Source organism: Carcharodon carcharias, chromosome 22 (genome assembly GCF_017639515.1).
Source record: "Carcharodon carcharias isolate sCarCar2 chromosome 22, sCarCar2.pri, whole genome shotgun sequence".
NCBI classification, from domain to species: Eukaryota; Metazoa; Chordata; class Chondrichthyes; order Lamniformes; family Lamnidae; genus Carcharodon; species Carcharodon carcharias.
The window spans coordinates 41,632,667-41,651,647 of NC_054488.1; the positions used below are offsets into that span (position 1 = coordinate 41,632,667).

Sequence of the window (18,981 nt, forward strand, 5' to 3'; positions counted from 1 at the left end):
CCCTCAGTTCCTTCATCTAGATCATTAATGTATAAAGTGAAAAGTTGCAGAAATTTATCCTAATCAAAACATACAATGCACTTGCTATCTTTGAGGATAAGGTGAAAGGGAAGGACAGCCAGAATGTGGACCATGGCACTTTGGGGCAGGAAGCTGTCCAAAGTAGGGAGGGGAAGGAGGAGGGGAAGCGCAATGTGGTATTTGTAGTGTATTCAGTAATTAGGAGGACAGGTGGCATTCTTTGTAAGAAAGATTGAAAGTCCCACATAGTATGTAGCCAACCTGGTACCAGGGTGTGGGATATCTTGAACTTGCTGAAAGGATAATTGGAAGGGAAGGAGAAGGGGGAGGAGAAGATGGGAAGAACCAGTCATTATGATCTATGACTGGGGCCAACAACTTCAGGTAGAGTTGGCAAGAGGTCAGAGTACCAGGATTGGGAACTAACTTAAAGAACTGGACCTCAAGGGTTATAATCTCTGGAGTATTAACTGGACGACATGCAAATTGGCATAGAGGTAAGCAGTTTAGAGAGATGAACACACGGCTGAAGGAGTGGTGCAGGAAAGAGGTATTCCATTTCATGGGACGCTGGCACCAATACAGGCACTGTAAGTTGGGGATTGTTGGGGATATATTGTATTGGGGATGGAACTCCTCTTGAACTGGATTGGGACCATGGTTGTAGCAGAAAAGATAAATCTGGAGGTCGCAAGGACTTTAAACTAGTAAGTCAGGGGGAGGACACAGGTGGAAAAGGCAGTATAAATAATAGCTCCAAAGCAAACAAATGGGAAGAACGTAGAGTAACAATCAGAAATTTTGTTCTAGCCACTACAGGTAAAGGAAAGTTATTAAACTAGAAGAGAAAAATAAATAACAATGGAGTAAAATATTAAAACAGAAGGACAGGTTAGAGTGTATGGACCAAATTAGCATTCATTAAGTAAATGCACAGTGTATGAGCAACAAATTGAATGAATAGCAGGTGCAAATTCATTTGGAAGGTAGCCATTACCGAGACATAGCTGAGACATGGGGCAGGATTTTCCCGTCAGTGAGCGGGGTCGGGGCCCGCTCACTGACACGTAAAATGATGCACGGTGACATCGGACAGAACTCCCGACGTCACTGCGTCCCATTTAAATTTTCCGGTAGGCGGGGGTGCAGCAAAATCAGCTGCACGCCCGCCAACTTGTCAATGGCCAATTGAGGCCATTGATAGAGTAATTAAACTAATTAATGAACCTGCCCGTCCAACCTTAAGGTTGGCGGGCAGGCCAGGAGCCCTGGCATGAATTAGAAAAAGCATGAAGCCTCATCCACGGGCGGGATGAGGTTTCATGTAGGTTTTTAAAAAACTTATTAAAGTTTTTGTAAAAATTATGGACATGTTCCAACTCATGTGACAGTGTCACATGAGGGGACATGTCAGGAATTTTTTTTTTCTGTTTTTAATATTTGTGACAGAACAGCCGATCTCGCTGAGGCGGCACTTAGCCTCAGGAAGATGAGTGCGCTCTTTCCTGCGCATGTGCAAAAGAGCGCACTCTCGATTTTGGGATTCCGTGCGGACGTCGCACTGGGCGGGCCTTAATTGGCCCACCCACGTAAAATGGCGCTGTGGCCCCGATTGGGGGCGCCGATTGGAAGTGCGCCGACGCACCCGCCCTTCAACTTCACCCCCGACGGGGGGAAAATCCTGCCCATGGTCAGGACTTGGAACTAAATATACAAAGTTATGAGGCCAACAGAAAGGATGGGAAACATGTTGAAGGGACAGGTGTAGTCTTAGTGAGTAAGGATGAAATCACTTCAATGATATGAGAGGATATAAAAAGAGGCAGTGGAGACTTTATGAGTAGAATTAAGAATCGCAAGAGAAATTGGATTGTAGTGGGTGTTGTGCCTAGGTCTCCAGGCAGGACTAGATTGTATAAATGCAAATATCAGACAAGCATGTAACAAGGGCCTGGATTTTTCCTATGGCGGGCGGGTTGGGAGTGGACATGGAGTTGATTGCCACCCGCGATCGGCTGCATGCCACCATTTTACGTGGCCGGGCCAATTAAGGCTCGGCCAGCGTAATGCTCAGCGCCGCCTGTGTGGGTGGAGAGAGGAGCACATCTTGGGGTATCTCTCAGACACACTGCCCTGGAACTCGGAAGTTACATGTAGAGGCAGAAGGTCTACTTACCCAAAATAAACAGTCTTGGATGTCTAAAAGAAAAAACAACAAAAAAAACTAAAAGAATATAAACTAAAGGAATATAAAAATGCAAAAAAGCACAGATGCTGGCAAATGGGAAAGGATACAAAAAACAGCAAAGATTGGTAAAACAGATAAGAACTGCAAAAAGGGAATAGGAAAAGAAACTTGCAAGGGATATGAAAATCAAGATAAAAGTGTTTTCAGTTATATTAGGGAAAAGAGGATGCTCAGGAGCAATAAGGCTCTGTGAAAACTGATGATGGCATATTATCAATAAAAATAAGGAAATGGCATACTTGTTGAATAATTACTTTGCAACAGTATTTAAATTGAGGAAGAGTTCAGCATGTCAGACGTTGCCAAGGAAACTAATACTAAATCAGGGATAGAGACTCAGTAAAATTAACTAACACAAGTCACTAACTGTAATTTGAAGAAAATAATGGCTTCCATCCCAGCATTTTAAGCAAGTAGATGAGATCATTGGAAGATTATAGTTAGGGCATTTCCAAAGTTCTCTTGGTTTAGGAGCCATTCCCTTAGATTGGAAAATTGTGCCTGTTACTCCTCTGTTTAGAAAGGTAGGGGATGGAGGGGGGGAACCTGGGAATTATAGATCAGTTAGCCTAACATCTGCTGTCAGGAAATTATTGGAGTTTATAATTATGGATGAGTGATATAACACCAAGAAAATTTTCAGCTGATTAGAGAGAATCAGCATGAATTTGTAAAGGGTAAGTCATGCCTGACTGAATTATCTAAAGAAATAACTATAGTAGTGAATAGAAAAATGACTAGGGATGTTATGTATATGGATTTCCAAAAGACATTTAATAATGCCCCTCATAGAGATGGTTAGCTCGAGGTGAAGCTCGTGGAGTTGAAGGCAAATTATTGGCCTGGTTCAGAAACAGGCTGAGTGTTAGGAGACAGCAATAGAGGTACGCTAATTGTCAGGATGTGCCTAGTTGTGTCCCACAAGGATCTGTATAGGGCCTCAAATATTCACCATAATATTAATAGCTTAGATGATGGAATAGAAAACCACATACCCAAATTTGCTGAGCACATAAGTAGAGGCAACATTGTTAGTAGTGTAGGTGGAAGCATAAAATTACAATGAGGAATTGATAGATTAATTGAATAACCAAAGCTGTGGCAAATTAATTTCAATGTAGTAAATGTGAAACCATCCACTCTGGCCTTAATAAGGTTAGAATAGAGTATGTTCTAAATAGTGAAAAGCTAGAAAGAGTGGAAGAAATTTGGGGTCTATGTACCTGAATCATTAAAATGTAATGAACAGGTACAGAAAACAATCAAAAGGCTAATGGAATGCATGCCTTTATATCTTATTAGATTAAAATACAAGGGGGTAGAAGTCATGCTTCAGCTATACAAAGCTGTGGTTAGACCACACCTGGAGTACTGTGGCTAGTTCTGGGCACCACATCTCTGGAAGGATATTGTCCTTGGAAGGAGTGTAGGGTAGATACCAGAATGATACTTGGACTCTGAGGCTGAATTTATGAGGAGAGATTGCACAAAGTAGGGTTGTGTTTCCTGGAATTTAGAAGGTTAAGGGATGATTTGATGGAAGTTTTTAAGATATTAACGGGAACAGATGGGGCCAATAGAGAGAAACTACTTCAGCTAGTTGGAAGGTCTAGGACTAGATGGCACAGTCTAAAAATTAGAGCCAGACTTTTCAGGAGTGAAATTAGGAAACACATCTACACACAAAGGATAGAAGAAGTTTGGAACTTTCTCCTGCAAATTGCAGTTGATGCCAGATCAACTGCTAATTTTAAATTTGAGATCGATAGACATTTTTTAAAGTAAAATTATTAAGGGATATGGGTCAAAGATGGATATATAAATTAAGGTTGCAGATTTGCCATGATCTTATTGAATAGCGGAACAAGCTTGAGAGGCTAAATGGCTTACTCCTGTTCCAATGTTCCCTTGCCACTAAGACACACACAAGATATTAGACAAACTGGGACCTCTATTCAACACTGAACTGTGTTTCTGAATCAATATATTTTTCGGTATAAAGACCACTAACTTTTACCTCCATAACATCCCCAATTCCACTTCTGCCTTATCCGACCTGTCACCTCCAGACTCAACTATTCCATTGTTCCCTTGGCCAGCCTCAACTCCGTGTTAACCTTAGATTATCCAAAATCTTTCTGCTTGTGTCCACAAACCAAACCTTGTTCACTCATCACCCCTGTCCTCGGTGGGCTGGCTCCTGGTTTCCTGATGCCATAAATTTAAAATTCTCATCTATGTTGAAATCCTTTCATAGCCTTGCCCTTCCAAAGCTCTGTGAGCTCCTGAATCCTTACAACCCACTCAATCCTGCCTAACTTTGGTCTTTTGGACAACTTCTCCTCCTTTCATTCCACCATTGGCAGCCATTCCTTCAGTCACCTGGGCCAGAGGCTTTGGAACTTCCTCTCATCTCTTCATCCTCTTCATCTGCCTCTCCTTTTTTAAGGCACTCTTTAAAGCTCACTTCTTCAACTAAGTTCTCTCAATATCATCTTCCTGGTCTCGACATTCATTTTGCTCTTATGCTCTGAAGCATTTCAAGATACCATATATAGTCATATTAGTCAATCTCATGTAAAAGTCAACCTCTGACTTCTAGCCAAAAATCCTTAATTTTTCACATACTTTGTGTAAGAGTTGACCCCTGACTGTCCAAGGACACTTCACTCTGACTCAGCTCATTGCCCCACTCTGCGTTCAGAGTAACACAGCAGAGACCAGGATTTGCAGCAGGAGTTTGCTGATCTTCCTGCATCAGTGCAATTTGCCCACTGAGATATCGGGGAGCTTTAGTAAAAGTTTAATTTCTCATTGAAATGGCGGAGGTAAGATCGGAACAAACTGCAGAGTCAGTGCGCACCAGCCCAAAAGATATCTGTATGGAGTAACTGGATGGCTGAGTGAGCCACACACATCGGCAGTTGGAAGTGAGCCCCTTGAAAGCAAATTGGAACAAAGACTGAAAACCTAGCATGGTTCTCTGCTGGCTCTGTGAGCTGCAAGCATTGGAAGTTGAAAATAAGCCCCTTGAAAACATTACTTGTGGAAAAGTCTTTTTTGCCTAGAAAATGGGTCTCAAAGATTAGACTTTTAGACAAGTATATATGGTATTTTTTCTATGTTAAAGGCAGAATATAAATACAAGCTGTTGTAGTGATATTTGATTTAAATTAACATTTGGAAATCAACATGAAAAAAAATTGAAATATCATCAATTTCATCTCTATTACTTACGAGATGACATTTTTAGGCAGATCTCCCTGGATTAGATTTAAATACAGGTACTATAAGTGATAGGAATGTTTATTAATCCATTGATGAACAAAATGAAGCAGAGTCTCCCATTTTGTTTATTCTGGGCCTTTTATTCACTAATAGAGTTTGAGCAGTGTACAGGCTTTCATTTATTTATTAGTGAACTTGTGTCAGGTTTGTACTACACAGATGCATTTGAGAGCATCAAGGAAATTTGAAGTATCTTCCATTTGCTACTTGAATCACCCTATTCTACAGCAGTCTGGCTTCATCACAACAGAGAAAAGATGGTGATTTCAGCAAAACAACATGGCCTATAATCCTGCTCTCATGCCAGATGCCTTCAAATAATTTTCATGGGACACATTTAAGATTTGGTGCACTTGTCATGACTTTAAAAGGGAGCTCCAAAAAGTTATTTTCTCCCCCCTCTCCTAAAAGTAAGAATTCTTGTCCTCTCCAATGTCTTCCCGAGCTTCCAATCATTTTATGTGAACCTGAATGTGAAGCTATTCAATGGTGAAGGCCATAACAACTGACTTCAATTCTGACCCATACACTAGTCAATATATGTGTCCTTTCCAGCAAGAGTTACTGGGTGGCAATCTAAATTTTAAAAACCTGACAGAATTTTCTCTCCTTAACCCAGAAAGAACAAAGCAGCCAATTGTAGAAGCCCAATATGACTTAAACTGAGATTAGCTGACTGGAATGGAAATTTAGCATGGATCTTCCAAGCCATTGTGACATAATACTACTCTGGGCAAGGCCTCCGGTAAACCTGCATTTAAAAAAAGTGAAGCCCGTGCACCACCAGGCTGTGTATACTTTGTGCACATGTATAACCTTTTAAGAATATATACCCCATTTTGGAGCCACAGAAAGAAAGTCAAATTCAAAGTAGATGTCATGAAAATCATTCGAAGGACAGATGGAATGGAAAGTGAGAGTGGGAGCCAGGTGATCTTTTGGTAGACATGTTAATTCATCACTGCATATTCACATTTGAAAACTATCAAACATTATTTTTATAATTGTGGGAATTCTGACAAGAACATTTGCACAGCAAAACCCACCAGCAAGTAGTTTTTATTTCAACTTCCCAGTGTTTTTCTTGTTGATTCAGATTGTTGTTTGCTATTATAATCAAAATATAGCTTGTAGATAAAATCAACACCAGAAAGAACTGGAATGCAGACTTTTATTATAAGAGTATTTTTTAATTAGGGTTGCCATCTGTCCAGTTTTGATCCAATGACCCATTTTAAAAGATATATTTTTAATCTAAACCGTTGACAACAATTTGGAGTTCTACTATTTTGTCCAGATTTTCTTTCATTGGTATTCCATGATTTAAAGTAAAATATCAAAATTGGGCTGATTTGAATTGTTCCCATGTCTGCAAAATGATCAAGGCCTTGAAATTAAATCCAATGCCCCACCAGCAAGGAGAGTAGACGCTGTCCTAGAAGGTAGTTATGAAATCTGGGGTCACAGAAACAGTGGCTTTTGATGAAATGGAGTGTGATTGATGAACAATGTAGGACCACCTCACAGAGCAAGGTAGTGTAAGGCACAAACAAGGCACAACTGAGAACAGGCTCATTTAGACAAGATCTAGAGTGTGCAACTAGTGTGATCTGGCTTCTTGTCTAATGTTGGGTCTAGTCTTGATTATGAAGAGGAGGTTCATCTAACAGGCAAATATAATCAGATCTGGGGCAGTATGTGAGGCAGCACGGATATTGCCTTCAAATAAATATAAGAACCAGGGACAAAAGTAATAATAAATACACAATATAATACAGTAAAACTATTAAATCAGTCATAAGTAGCAAGACAGTCCAGCAAAATAATATAAACAAAGACTCAAAAAAATGATTTTACATGTTAACTAGGAAGCATGGAAATGGCTCCAAATAAATTAATACAAAGGCTGGATACAGAATATAATACAAATAAAGAGCATTATATTAGGAAAGCATAAGCACTGCATCTAATCCAAAGAAACAGGCAAATATGCAAGAATCCAGAAATCTCACAAAACAGAGAAAGAGGAGAGAAGATGCAAAGAAATATATGTATCTGTTACTAAGTGTTGGGCTGATATAATAAGTCATTAATAAAGGAATTTGCCTTAATACATGCAATTTAAAAAATAATCTGAAGCAGTGCCTGCCCCTTCCACTTCCCATCAGCCTCATTCTATGTTCAGTTTGGAGTTGGCAAATGATGGCAACCCTAATTTTAAACCAGTCCCTGAATCTTACTTCACTCACCCATCAGCTGGTGACACTTAACATTTTTTTTAAAAATTGTGAGCGATGGTGGCTACCTGTTGTAGATACCATTCTTTCTACAGAAGGAATTCTTCACTGAAAGTCGTCTGTTGTTGAGTTCCAGTGCTGGGAACCGTCCATTGTCTAGGCTCATGATTTCTTCATGAGCCAGTGCGCCAGCCTTTGTGTTGTTCCCTGAAATAGAACATAAAGTTGAAAATCAATTTCACTAAAGTCAACACTTGATGTATTATGGTCTTATCCTCAGTGCAATTAACATCAGTGTGTTGACAATTAGAATAGATCTTCTGAGGAACAAATCCCGTCACTTTGGGAAAACTGTTCACATATTCCACCTGATTTCAGCAACTTTCCTGGATGTCCACAAAATTAAGAAAAATATGCTTTCACAAGTTTGTTTCTATGGATAAAAGCTGCTTTGTAAATTATATAATGCCTTGGACTTTGCTGTGTTACTGACGGTGAAACCTGATGGTTCATAAATTCAGTGTCATCAGTGATTCTACATTCCCCCATACAGTGCGCTGTGGAGGTTCCCTCCAGGCTGCAATCCATTAACAAAACTTGAAGAAAACCTCTATTTTTATGCTGTTAGTTTTGCTGTAAAAGCCCTTGAAAAAGTCACTCCTTGTTAAATGAGGTCCAACTGGGTTTTTACTCTGTATACCAATTTCAAAATTAATGCTAAAAATCACATTTTAAAAGTTTATGTTATTTTAGTTTCCATCTTAATTTAATCATCATTATTTTGCTACCTGAAAATTTAAGTTAGAAGTGAAGGACAATCTGTGCTTTTAGGTTCCTGGTTTCCCACCTGTGAGAATACCTCAATGTGATTGAGTACTTACCCTGCTGGAGACATTACTGTTGCTGGAGGCCTGGAGATCCCATTGACTTTGCATCATATTTAAACATCCACCAGGAAAGGGGAAATCCACACAACAGAGAGCACTCATTTTTAATGAGCAGGTTTTTTTTAGATCAGAGGTGAGTTCCTTTGCTTTGCCATTGACTATAAAACCTGGGCCATTATGAAGGACTTTAAAGGAAGGGAGAAATGGGATTTGGGGCAGGTGATCCTGGATTGAATCTGCAGGCTGCCAGGTGTGGAGGCGGGCTGAGCACAAGGCTTGCCTCTGTGCCCTTGCACTGTGTTGCAATAAACAAAAAATAATCAAATATAACCATCCCACCAGCCCTCACCCCCTCACACACTCCCTATATCCCATCCATGCTAGTCCATGCACCCCACCCATCCCCAATGGCCCCCACATTCCTATGCCAACTCAGTTACCCTCTACCCAGTCCCCATGGTCCCTCACATCCCCATTCCAACTGTGCCCCTCTACCCACACCCTATTGCTCACATACCCTCATGCCAATTTGGTGTTATTTCATGCCAATCCATGCCCCCACCACACTTTGCTCTTTCCCCCTCCATGCCAACTCACCTAGTATCCCTGAACAGTTCCTTGAGAGTTTTGACACTTACTGGGTAGCTTTGACAGGTTTGACACTTCCTGGATAACTTTGACAGCTGGATAGGTACTTAACATTTCCTGACAGCTGGGTAGATCCTGCACAGCTTCCTGGCAACTGGACAGTTCCTTAACATTTCCTTGACAGTTCTTGACAGTTGGACAGTTTCTTGACAGCTCCAATGGGTTTGTGCATAAAAAGTGCATAATTAAAGGATGCCTTACCTCTCACAAAGGGGTACCCTGGCTATCCATAAGAGTCCATAAAATTCAGACCTCCTCTTACCTGTTCTAATCTGCACTCAGATTTCACACTCCTGGTCTTCCGAAATCTCACTTCAGTGGAGGCAGCCGGTGATTTAAATTGTCAGCTGCCACCATGAATCATGCACGGTCAAACCCCGGCCCAACTCCAGCCCCACCCCGGCAAAGATGGAAAATACTGGGTTTAGGGATGGGACTTAGAAGTTTTAGCCATTTCTGGCATTTTTGCAATGACAGAGGGGCTCTCTGTTGTGGCGACATTGCAGGCCAAACTTTTTAATAGGGAAAGTGGAACCAGGCCCAACTGATATCAGGAGGTTCGTCATAATGTAGAGAGGAATCAAGACATGGAATGGACTTCTGGGAGAGAGAGATTGATGGGGGTTGAAAACCCCTGAAATTATTTAAAAAAAACAACTAAATGCAGCAATGGCCGAAAGATAGTATTGTTCTGGATAGGTGAATTAAGATTCATAAGATTGCTTGTGATCTTGCTAATTTCCCAGATTCTAATTTTTAAAAAACCTGGATGACTTGTGACTGTGATTATTCTCCCTTACCTTGAGCCTGAGTGGTCGTGTCCTGCTAGGGAGCTCCTGTTTTTATTGATACTGTACCAATGTAAGATTACGTCACCAATGGTTGTCACCTTGTTGCTTCCTGCAGGAATATTATACTCACTAAAAAATTTAATTAACCTAAGATATTAACTAAGTAGCATTTTACAATGTATTTCTGCTACTCCTAACTGATCTGTTAACTGATCTGCAGCCATGAAGTTCAGATTCACACAATGGTACAAAAAGCTGTAAATTAGCAGAAACTCAAATGATTGAGTAAAACATCTGCTTTTCAACAGCCTGATCTTAATTAGATCTTACATTACAATGAGTAGAACTAAATGAATCAAACATATATTCTTTAGCTTTGTAAATTTGACTCTAATCCTGAAAATGACCAAGCAAAGTATAAATTAGTTCAAATAATGCAGACCTTGAAATCAAGTAATTATTTCAGTTCAAAAATGATTTAAATACATGACAATGCTTTTGCAATCTGACTGGTTGAATAATTAATTCAAAGCAATGACATTGGGAAACTAGTTTGTAACTTTAAATGCACAATGTGCAGTCATTCTGAAGCATTTGTGACTCAGTGAATATACATTGTAAAGGTCATCGTCTGTAAACAGAAAATAAATTCTAATGGTCCTGACAGTTAGGTAAATAAAAGCTCTAGTAAGATCCTTGTGTTGAGTCAGCTCATGTCAGCAGCGATGAAGTTAAAAGGACTCCAAGCAAGGGCAGTGAGGGGTGGGGATTTTTTAAAAACCACAACAGATTTGTTGTAGATAAGATATCAGATAAGTTGATAAGTTGATACCAGATAAGACAACAGATAAGTTGTAGGCAAAAACAAAAATAAAAATACCTGGACAAACTCAGCAGGTCTGACAGTATCTGCAGAGAGGAATACAGTTAACGTTTCGAGTCCGTATGACTCTTCAACAGTTCTGTTGAAGAGTCATATGGACTCAAAACGTTAACTGTATTCCTCTCCGTAGATGCAGTCAGACCTGCTGAGTTTTTCCAGGTATTTTTATTTTTGTTTGTTTTGGATTTCCAGCATCTGCAGTTTTTTGCTTTTATCTTAGATAAGTTGTAGGGTTGGGTTTCTGGAGGCAATGAGGGGGCTGTCAGACCAGGGGAGGCTGCGACTTTCCTGCTCCTCCTCAACCCACAAAAGGAAAGTTTTCCACTTACCTTATAATCTCCTCTCAACAATTGTTGACCTCCCTCCACCTGGTCAGGTTGACTTCTCTGCTGCATGGGGCCTATGCTAAAATGCAATTGAGATCCCACTGACATAATTTGATTTATGATGCTCCCAGCTGCATCTGTTGGGTGTCTCAGCCACATAACTACAATGAACATTTAAAATGGCAGCTAAAATATGACTGCAGGCTCCATTTTAAAGGGCCTGGCCTCATTCCTGTAGGGCTGGTGGGGTGGGTTAAATCCAGTGCAATATTTCTGCTGCTGATTATTGTTGACATGAGAGAATCTGAATAAATTTAAAGCTACTATGATTTTCCAGCATGTATGGTTGGAGGGGGGTGGGATGAAAACGGGGCACTGATGTGTCACCAGCCATTAAGAGATAAAGAAAAATGTGACATTGTTGCTGACCAAAATATATTACATGTGCAGCTGCACTCAGTAGTTCAATAATATTTATTGAATGCACAATGTTTGAAAGTGCTTAGACTGTTTAAATATGCATCTTCCAAAAATATTTGACCTTGAGGATAACTAAACTTAATGAATCAGAGTCTTTTGTGGCTAATAATGTTGTCCTTAGAAATACAGCATTGTGAGAACATTTAATTAATCAAAGATCAGCAAATGTTAATGAGCATATTCTGTTGCATTGTGCCTAATTTGCGAGTAAAAATGTACTCATTAACCACCCAACTGTGACAGTGCAATATTGCAAATATATATTTCAAATAAAGAGCGGACTTTTCCGTGCCCGCTGTCATTGAGCACGTTTGGCGGCATGAGCGGACAATATGGCGAGAAGGTCAAAAATCGGTTTCACGACAACGTGAAACCAGTTTGCAATTATCTGCTCTGCCCGTCAATGGCAGGCCACATTTTCTGCCATTGGACGTCAGGAACCTTATTGTAACACATCTGCATATTATCATAATCCCAGCTCGCCAGAATCAGCCCTGCCCCACGCTGGATCATCTGAACACCACACCGATGTGTTTCACAGCAGCATATATAAGGCATGCACTTGGCGGCCTGCACTTTGAAAGGAACTCTGAGGTGAGTGCACACTAACAATGCGCAGCAGTCATCAGGGTCACCTGCTGGGCTTCAAGGTTGAGGTGTCATGCATTCAGGTGAGGGCACAGGCAAGTCGCTTTTTCTTGGCTGACTGACAGGACAAGGGCTACCCTGTTGTTGAGGCAAGCTGGACTGAGTGTGCAAAGGCTGTACTGCAGTTGAGTCAACTTGGGGCGGTGGGCAAGAGCTGCCCTGCAGTTGAGGTGAATTGATGGGGTGGGCAAGCGCTGCACTGTGGTTGATGGTAGAGCAAAGCACGTGTGGGATAACAGGAAGGGAAGTGGCCACGCATTAGAGAAACATTGTATAAAGTGATCATTCCTCCGCAGCTGAGACAGTTCAGACACAGCCACAGTGGCATACTTGGAGTCGGGCCCCTAGCTTATCTGCCCACTCAAGCAACAGAGGCATGAAATTGTGACCAAATGCTCCTGAACTTTTCACCCCTCGGGCACAGACTGCAAACTAATGAGCGTTTTAGTGGACTGCAGAACAGTTGGACGACTGGACACGTTGTACAATCTGCAGTCACTGGTGGAGGCGCTCACAGCCTCTTGCAATGTCATCATTCAGGTTTGCACCAGTCTCCCCCATGGTTCAAGTTAACAGTGCAGCCTTACAGTGCAGGTTTGGAGAATACTTGCACCTGAGCTGAGGGCTCAGCATGCAGTCCAATGGACGAAGCTGCCACCAATTAGTCAGGAGTGGGGCAGAGGTGGGTGGAATCTCGGGCAGCCATGCAGCACACTAAACTATGGTCATCCAAGTGGTGGCCAGCACTCTCTGGGATGCATTAAGGGGCCTTCAGACTCATGCTGTACACTCAAGCTAACCCACACTTCTCTCTCTTTCATCTGCAGGAGGAGTACATCAACACCTTGACTGAGCTGCATGCCTCATGACATACAGAGAGCGGAGACGAAAGAGAAGAGAGCGACAAAGGCATCTAGCCTGGCAGAGGGAGGAGCAGCACTATCAGGAAGAACGGGCGGCTGGGTCTCCTGCAAATGCTGCTGAAGAGCCATAGCGAGCCATCGCTGGTTGATGTCTAGCTAGACCCAGGGTCTATAGATGCCACCTTTCACTCCCGCAGGTGACCGAGAACCCGTGTCACCGAAGACTGTGCATCCTAGGGAACTGGTTGATTACATCTGCCACCTGTTGCAGTGCATCCACTGCCCGTGGCCATGAAAGTGACCTCTGTGCTCAATTTTTATGCCAGTGACTCCTTTCAGGGCTCCATAGGTGACTTCTGTAGGACATCGCAAGCCTCCATCTACAAATATATCCATGAGGTCACGGATGCCATCTTTGCAAAGACACACAAGTTCATGCATTTTGCCTGGGACCAGGATGCAAGAGCGCTGCAATTTGCCCAGATCTGATTTCCCACAGGTGCAGGGTGCCATCGACTGCACTCACATGGTGCTCAGATCTCCACTGCAACAAGTGGTCAACTATATTAACTGTGAGGGCTACCATTTGCTGACTGTTCAGCTGGTGAGTGACTACCACAAATGCATCCTGCAGATGTATGCAAGGTTCCCAGGGAATGTCCACGACTCCTACATTCTCAATTGGTCTCAGATCCCTGACATCCTCCAGGCTCCACAGAGACTGCAGGGATGGCTTGTTGTGACATCAGACTGCAGCAAAGCAAGGCTCGTGCTGCAAATCGCACTTGGTGAAGCAAACCCTCGGGTTGCTGGAAATGAGGTTCTGGTGCTTGGACTGGTCTGCTGGAGCCCTGCAATATAGTCCACAGAGGGTGTCACATATCGTCACTGCCTGCTGCGGCCTTTACAAACTGGCGCTGCAACAGGGAGAAGAGCTGACTGAGGAGGAGATGGAGAATCTGGACATATCCTCCGATGAAGAGGACATTGACAGCGGTGAGGGTGAGGAGGTCCTCAAAGGTGAAAATGACAGCGATTAGGACATTGCACTGGCCAAATGAGGCAGGCACACTTGGGAAGCCCTCACAGCTGCTAAATTTGTGGGGGATGATGATGAAATGCAGTAAGGAGGCACCATAGATCCTCACAATGCATCTGTGAACATTTGGCTCCAATCTGGTTGATGGCAATGCAAATACCCTCTGTGAGAATGCTCCTGTCACAGAGATGCAGTGAAGGCTCTAATAGTCGCTCAATTCCAGGGGGATGATGAAGACATGCAGTGAGGACACTATAGATATTCACATTACGTCTGTGAATGCCTGAGTCCTGTCTGGCTGAGGGCAGCTCGCTTGCACTCTGTGATCAGGCTCATATCATGGAGAGTCAGCCATGAAACTTTAAATGCACCTGATCCTTTGTCAGCCTTCAGCACCTGACCCCTTCAGGAGCACAGCGTCACTGGTCACCGATGCTAATGAGATGGCGGCCAGCCCCACCTTATAGATGCTGAGAACACATAGAGAGAGAATGAGGGAGCTCTGACGCCTGCCCATGACATGGCAGCAATGACAAGCACCACAGAGGTGCAGGCATCAATAATGTGTCCAGTGAGTGTAAGGCTGAACCATCACTTTGGCCTGAAGGCTGCATAAAGTACAGGGAAGAGGCCCTGGACTGAGACACCTGCCTTTATCTTGTGCAGGAACCAAGATTTCACATCTGAGTGACAGGAACACTCTCATCAGAAACAAAGTGCCACTGGCAGGGAGACATTCTTGGGAGTTTATTTACAACAGTGAGCATTATGTACAAGTGATTATCACCCATGCCAGGCTGTGGACTTAACGTTCTTAACCTTCCTAACTCTGCCGTTACATCGTGGTGCTCCCCTGACATCCACAGCAGAGATGAAGGCAATGTGCTGACTGCTATGCTCTGTGATGACCTTGGCGGGTGTCCTCTGGAGGGACGAGACCTGGAGGACCCCTGCCCACTTTCAAGATCCTATGTGGAAGTGGCACCCTCCTTGGCCTGTGGTGCTGGATTTGGATGGCTATCACCTCAGCCTGAAGACAGATGGACTCCTCCATCGCACCTTGCAATCTGAGGAGTGCAGTGGACATCCCTTCCTAATGTTCCCGAGCTTGCCTTTGCAGCTTCAGCAACCGAGACATGACCGAGTCCAGAGACTTGTCATTTGACTTGGACTTAGCAGATTTCTGGCCTCCAGCATTCCTCTGCATGCCGGAGATCTAGGAATTCCCTGACATTGCCTGCTATGGATCAGACAGTGCGATGTGCTCACCAGATTGTGATCCTGAGGCTACTCCAAAGCAAGGCGTAGCCTTTGTGCTAGTGGAAAGTGTGGATGAGCACTGTGATGGGTCTTCAATAAAAGAGCTTTCGGATTCCTCTTCTGAGGTTTCTTCAGGGCTTGATTGGAGACCCTGGGTTGTAGACTTCATCGGCTATTTCCCAGATGTGCCTCTGAAAGCAAGGGGAGATAATTAGTGAATGGTAGGGGACTGTAGAACAGGAAACATCACTCACAGCATGGTTGTCTGATGGATGTTGCACTGCTGGATCCTCACTTGGTAGAGCATCGCCAACCTCACTGTCAGCACAAGAACAATCCAGGTCCTCGCCAGCCAGCTGGATGAGTCTATTTTCGAAGTCTGTGAGGACCTTGATTTCAGGCATTCCTCCACCAGTCTGTGATCTTTCCCTGTTGTTGCCAGCTTGTCCTGCATGAATAGAGGTGGACAGAGTGATAAGTATGCCTGGCATGTGTGGGTGTTGAGTGGTCCCATGAATGCGATGAGGGCAATGAAGTTGTGTGTGAGAGTGAATGGTGATTTTCCTTGAACTGTCAGCGAGTGGGATCCCTGTGGATGTTTGATGGGTTTGTGAGTGTATGAGTTGAGAGTGATGAGACTTAGCCTGGCGGAACAGAGGAGATCATTCATCCTTTTTTGGCAAAGGGTGGCTGTCCTCTATTGTATGATGTTGGCGCTGACCACCCCTGCTACCACCTCCCATGCTGGATTGGTGATGTTGCTGCCCGTTATGCGGCCAGAGTAGGGGTAGAGGACATCATGCCCTCCACTGTGTCCAAAAGGTGCTGGCAGGACATGTCATTAAACTGGTGGTTTGCAGTCTTCTTGCCTTTCGGGCCATGCCTTCTTTGCAGCAGTCCTTGTCTGGAAGCATTCAGAGGTGTTCATGCAGCTGTACTTTAAACATGGTGCCCAGCGTGATGAAGCAGCGAGGTGATGGCGTGTGGGTGAATGAGTGCCCGCCGACCATCGAAGCGGCATGTTTCCCGGGAATGCATTATTAATGAGGTGGGATTGGGACAATATGCCGTGAAATGCTGCCATTGCGGCCAGCAAGTAAAATGTCCTTTTTCCCACCCGCTACCGCACTTAGTATAAATCTGGGACCAATCCACTGTGAAGCGCTCCATTAAGATTGCCCATTTTGGATGCATGGTTTCCACTGCATGTTTGCTTAAATGTAGCATGTGACAAACAAGTTATGTATTGTCTATTCCAGCAAACTATCTATTTTGCCCTAAATGAAATGTTTGCTGGCCAAAATGTCAATGACACTTAAAAATGGAGCTTGGGCCTATCAAATTCCAATGGTCATGCTTACCTACCTTGACAGCAAATCATATTTTAGGCCAAAATCTGCTCTTTAACTCATCAACTGAGGCCCACGCGATACAACCATATCTTCTTCTGTGGCCATTATTAGCGGGTCTGTTACTGATACCGACACCAGTTTTTCCTACCTATTTGGTTGCATTTTGATTCCATAGAATAATATTTACCTTATTTCATGTGACAATATTTATATCATTGTGCTACTCGCTAAATTACAATGAAATCCTCAACAAAGAGTGCTGATTGAAAACAACTTGAAAAGCTACACAGCTTTCCAGAAAAAAGTGCCATGCTTAAAACCTGTGGATTACAAAAATAATTTACTTAACCAGACAGGCACTAGACACAATCTTTTTATCAGCAAAAAAAAGTTACTAATCCATCATCAATCTACTGTGAGACTGCACTATTGCTGTTAATACGGAAGGTGGATTTGAAATGGGGGATGATGGTCCAAATCAAAATCAGATGTCTAGAAGAAAGAATCTATGCTGATAAGTGACTGATCATTGGATAAAGCCTTCCCTTGGAGGAAATGAATTAATTAGACTGACAGCTAGCTCCCCTAAAGGAAATCAATAGCCAGTAGATTACTACAGAATCAAATACTCAGAATATAAAGCAATGAAATAAATGTCATTGCATTCCTTCCAGAACTTCTGCATTTGTAAAGTTAATCATGCCACAAAGAGTCTAGCTATCATCTGATATAATTTGATACTTTGATAAATGTGTGCATAAAGTATCTTTATTTCAGCAGTTTCTTCAGTGAAAAAAATGAAATTGCTTTTTGATTATATATTGTGGAAGCCTGTAGAGTTAACAATTTTTATCAATGTTCTAGCAGTTATACACAAATTGCGTCACTATCACTTTGAAATTGTCTTTTCTTTCAAACATTTTAAAAAAAAGTTGATTTGTGAATATGGAGCCAGAAAATGGTCAGAGTATTTCGCAACACCAATCTTTCAATAAACAATCAGAATATTGTACAGTTGGGCAGAAATATAGTTCTTAACAGCTGTCCCAGATTTGTGGCTTGTTTTCTCGCTTGCTGTGACTTCCCTTGCTACAAACGCCAGCCTGTGCCTAAAGGCCATTTCCGTTTCTCAGGTGCTAACGGGTTTCATGAATAAGTTTTGATACAGATGGCACAAGTTCAACAAATGAATTTATTACTGCATCCTTTGCTGTAAATGAGAAGTGTTTCCTCAGTCATTCCAAATCTGTCCGGCAATGCTCACCCTACAGACCCTCACACTTAACAGATAACAGATGTCCTTATCAACATAAAGCTACAATTAACCAAGAACAAAATACCTCCCAGACAGCACATTTCTTATTTACAATTATTAGTAAAATGTTGCTGAATTTCAAGAAGAAGTGAACTTGCAATAAATTAGAATTGAGTTGCCAACAAATAGATAGATCTGCTACACATAAATAAGAAGATCCGCTTCAAAAGACTGAAACTGATACAGAACAGTTTGGACTGTGCTTCCTGATGGTTGATGACAACATACCCTTGGAAACTTTGATGCATTATCAAGACTATTAGATACTACGGAGCTAGACAGATCCCCTGATAAAAATTGCATAGGAGCTAAAATATGTAACTGTTCAATTCTATCAATGCACATCTTCACAACGGAAAATCAGTACCGAAGGCTGTACTGTCAGGGAATTGCAAGCAGGCCAACCTGCAGGGAAATAGACCCAAACCACTGGGGAATCAGAAATGTGCCTTTCCCAGGTTGCTGGAGTGTTGTTACAAGTCTACCATGGAAGATCAACAGGGTATCATAAGCATAGGCATTTCCAAACTGGTAGGTAATCCAAAATTGCCAGATCACCAGATTGACACAAAATGGTTTCTCCAATTTTAAAAAAGATTTTCATATATATATATATATATATATATATATAGCACTTCCATGATCTCAGAATGCCCCAAAAGTGCTTTGCAGCCAATGAAGTACTTCAGAGGTAT

At 42.4% G+C, this 18,981-nt stretch overlaps 1 protein-coding gene across 1 annotated transcript in view; it reads right to left on the minus strand.

The window, feature by feature from the left end:
• The window catches only part of LOC121293629 (protein sidekick-2-like), a 941,309-nt gene that overhangs the window by 100,641 nt on the left and 821,687 nt on the right, over positions 1-18,981 (minus strand). Inside the window, exon 42 of the mRNA XM_041216767.1 lies at positions 7,863-8,001. Coding sequence (XP_041072701.1) covers positions 7,863-8,001 — 139 coding nt within the window. The remainder of the gene's footprint in view (positions 1-7,862; positions 8,002-18,981) is intronic.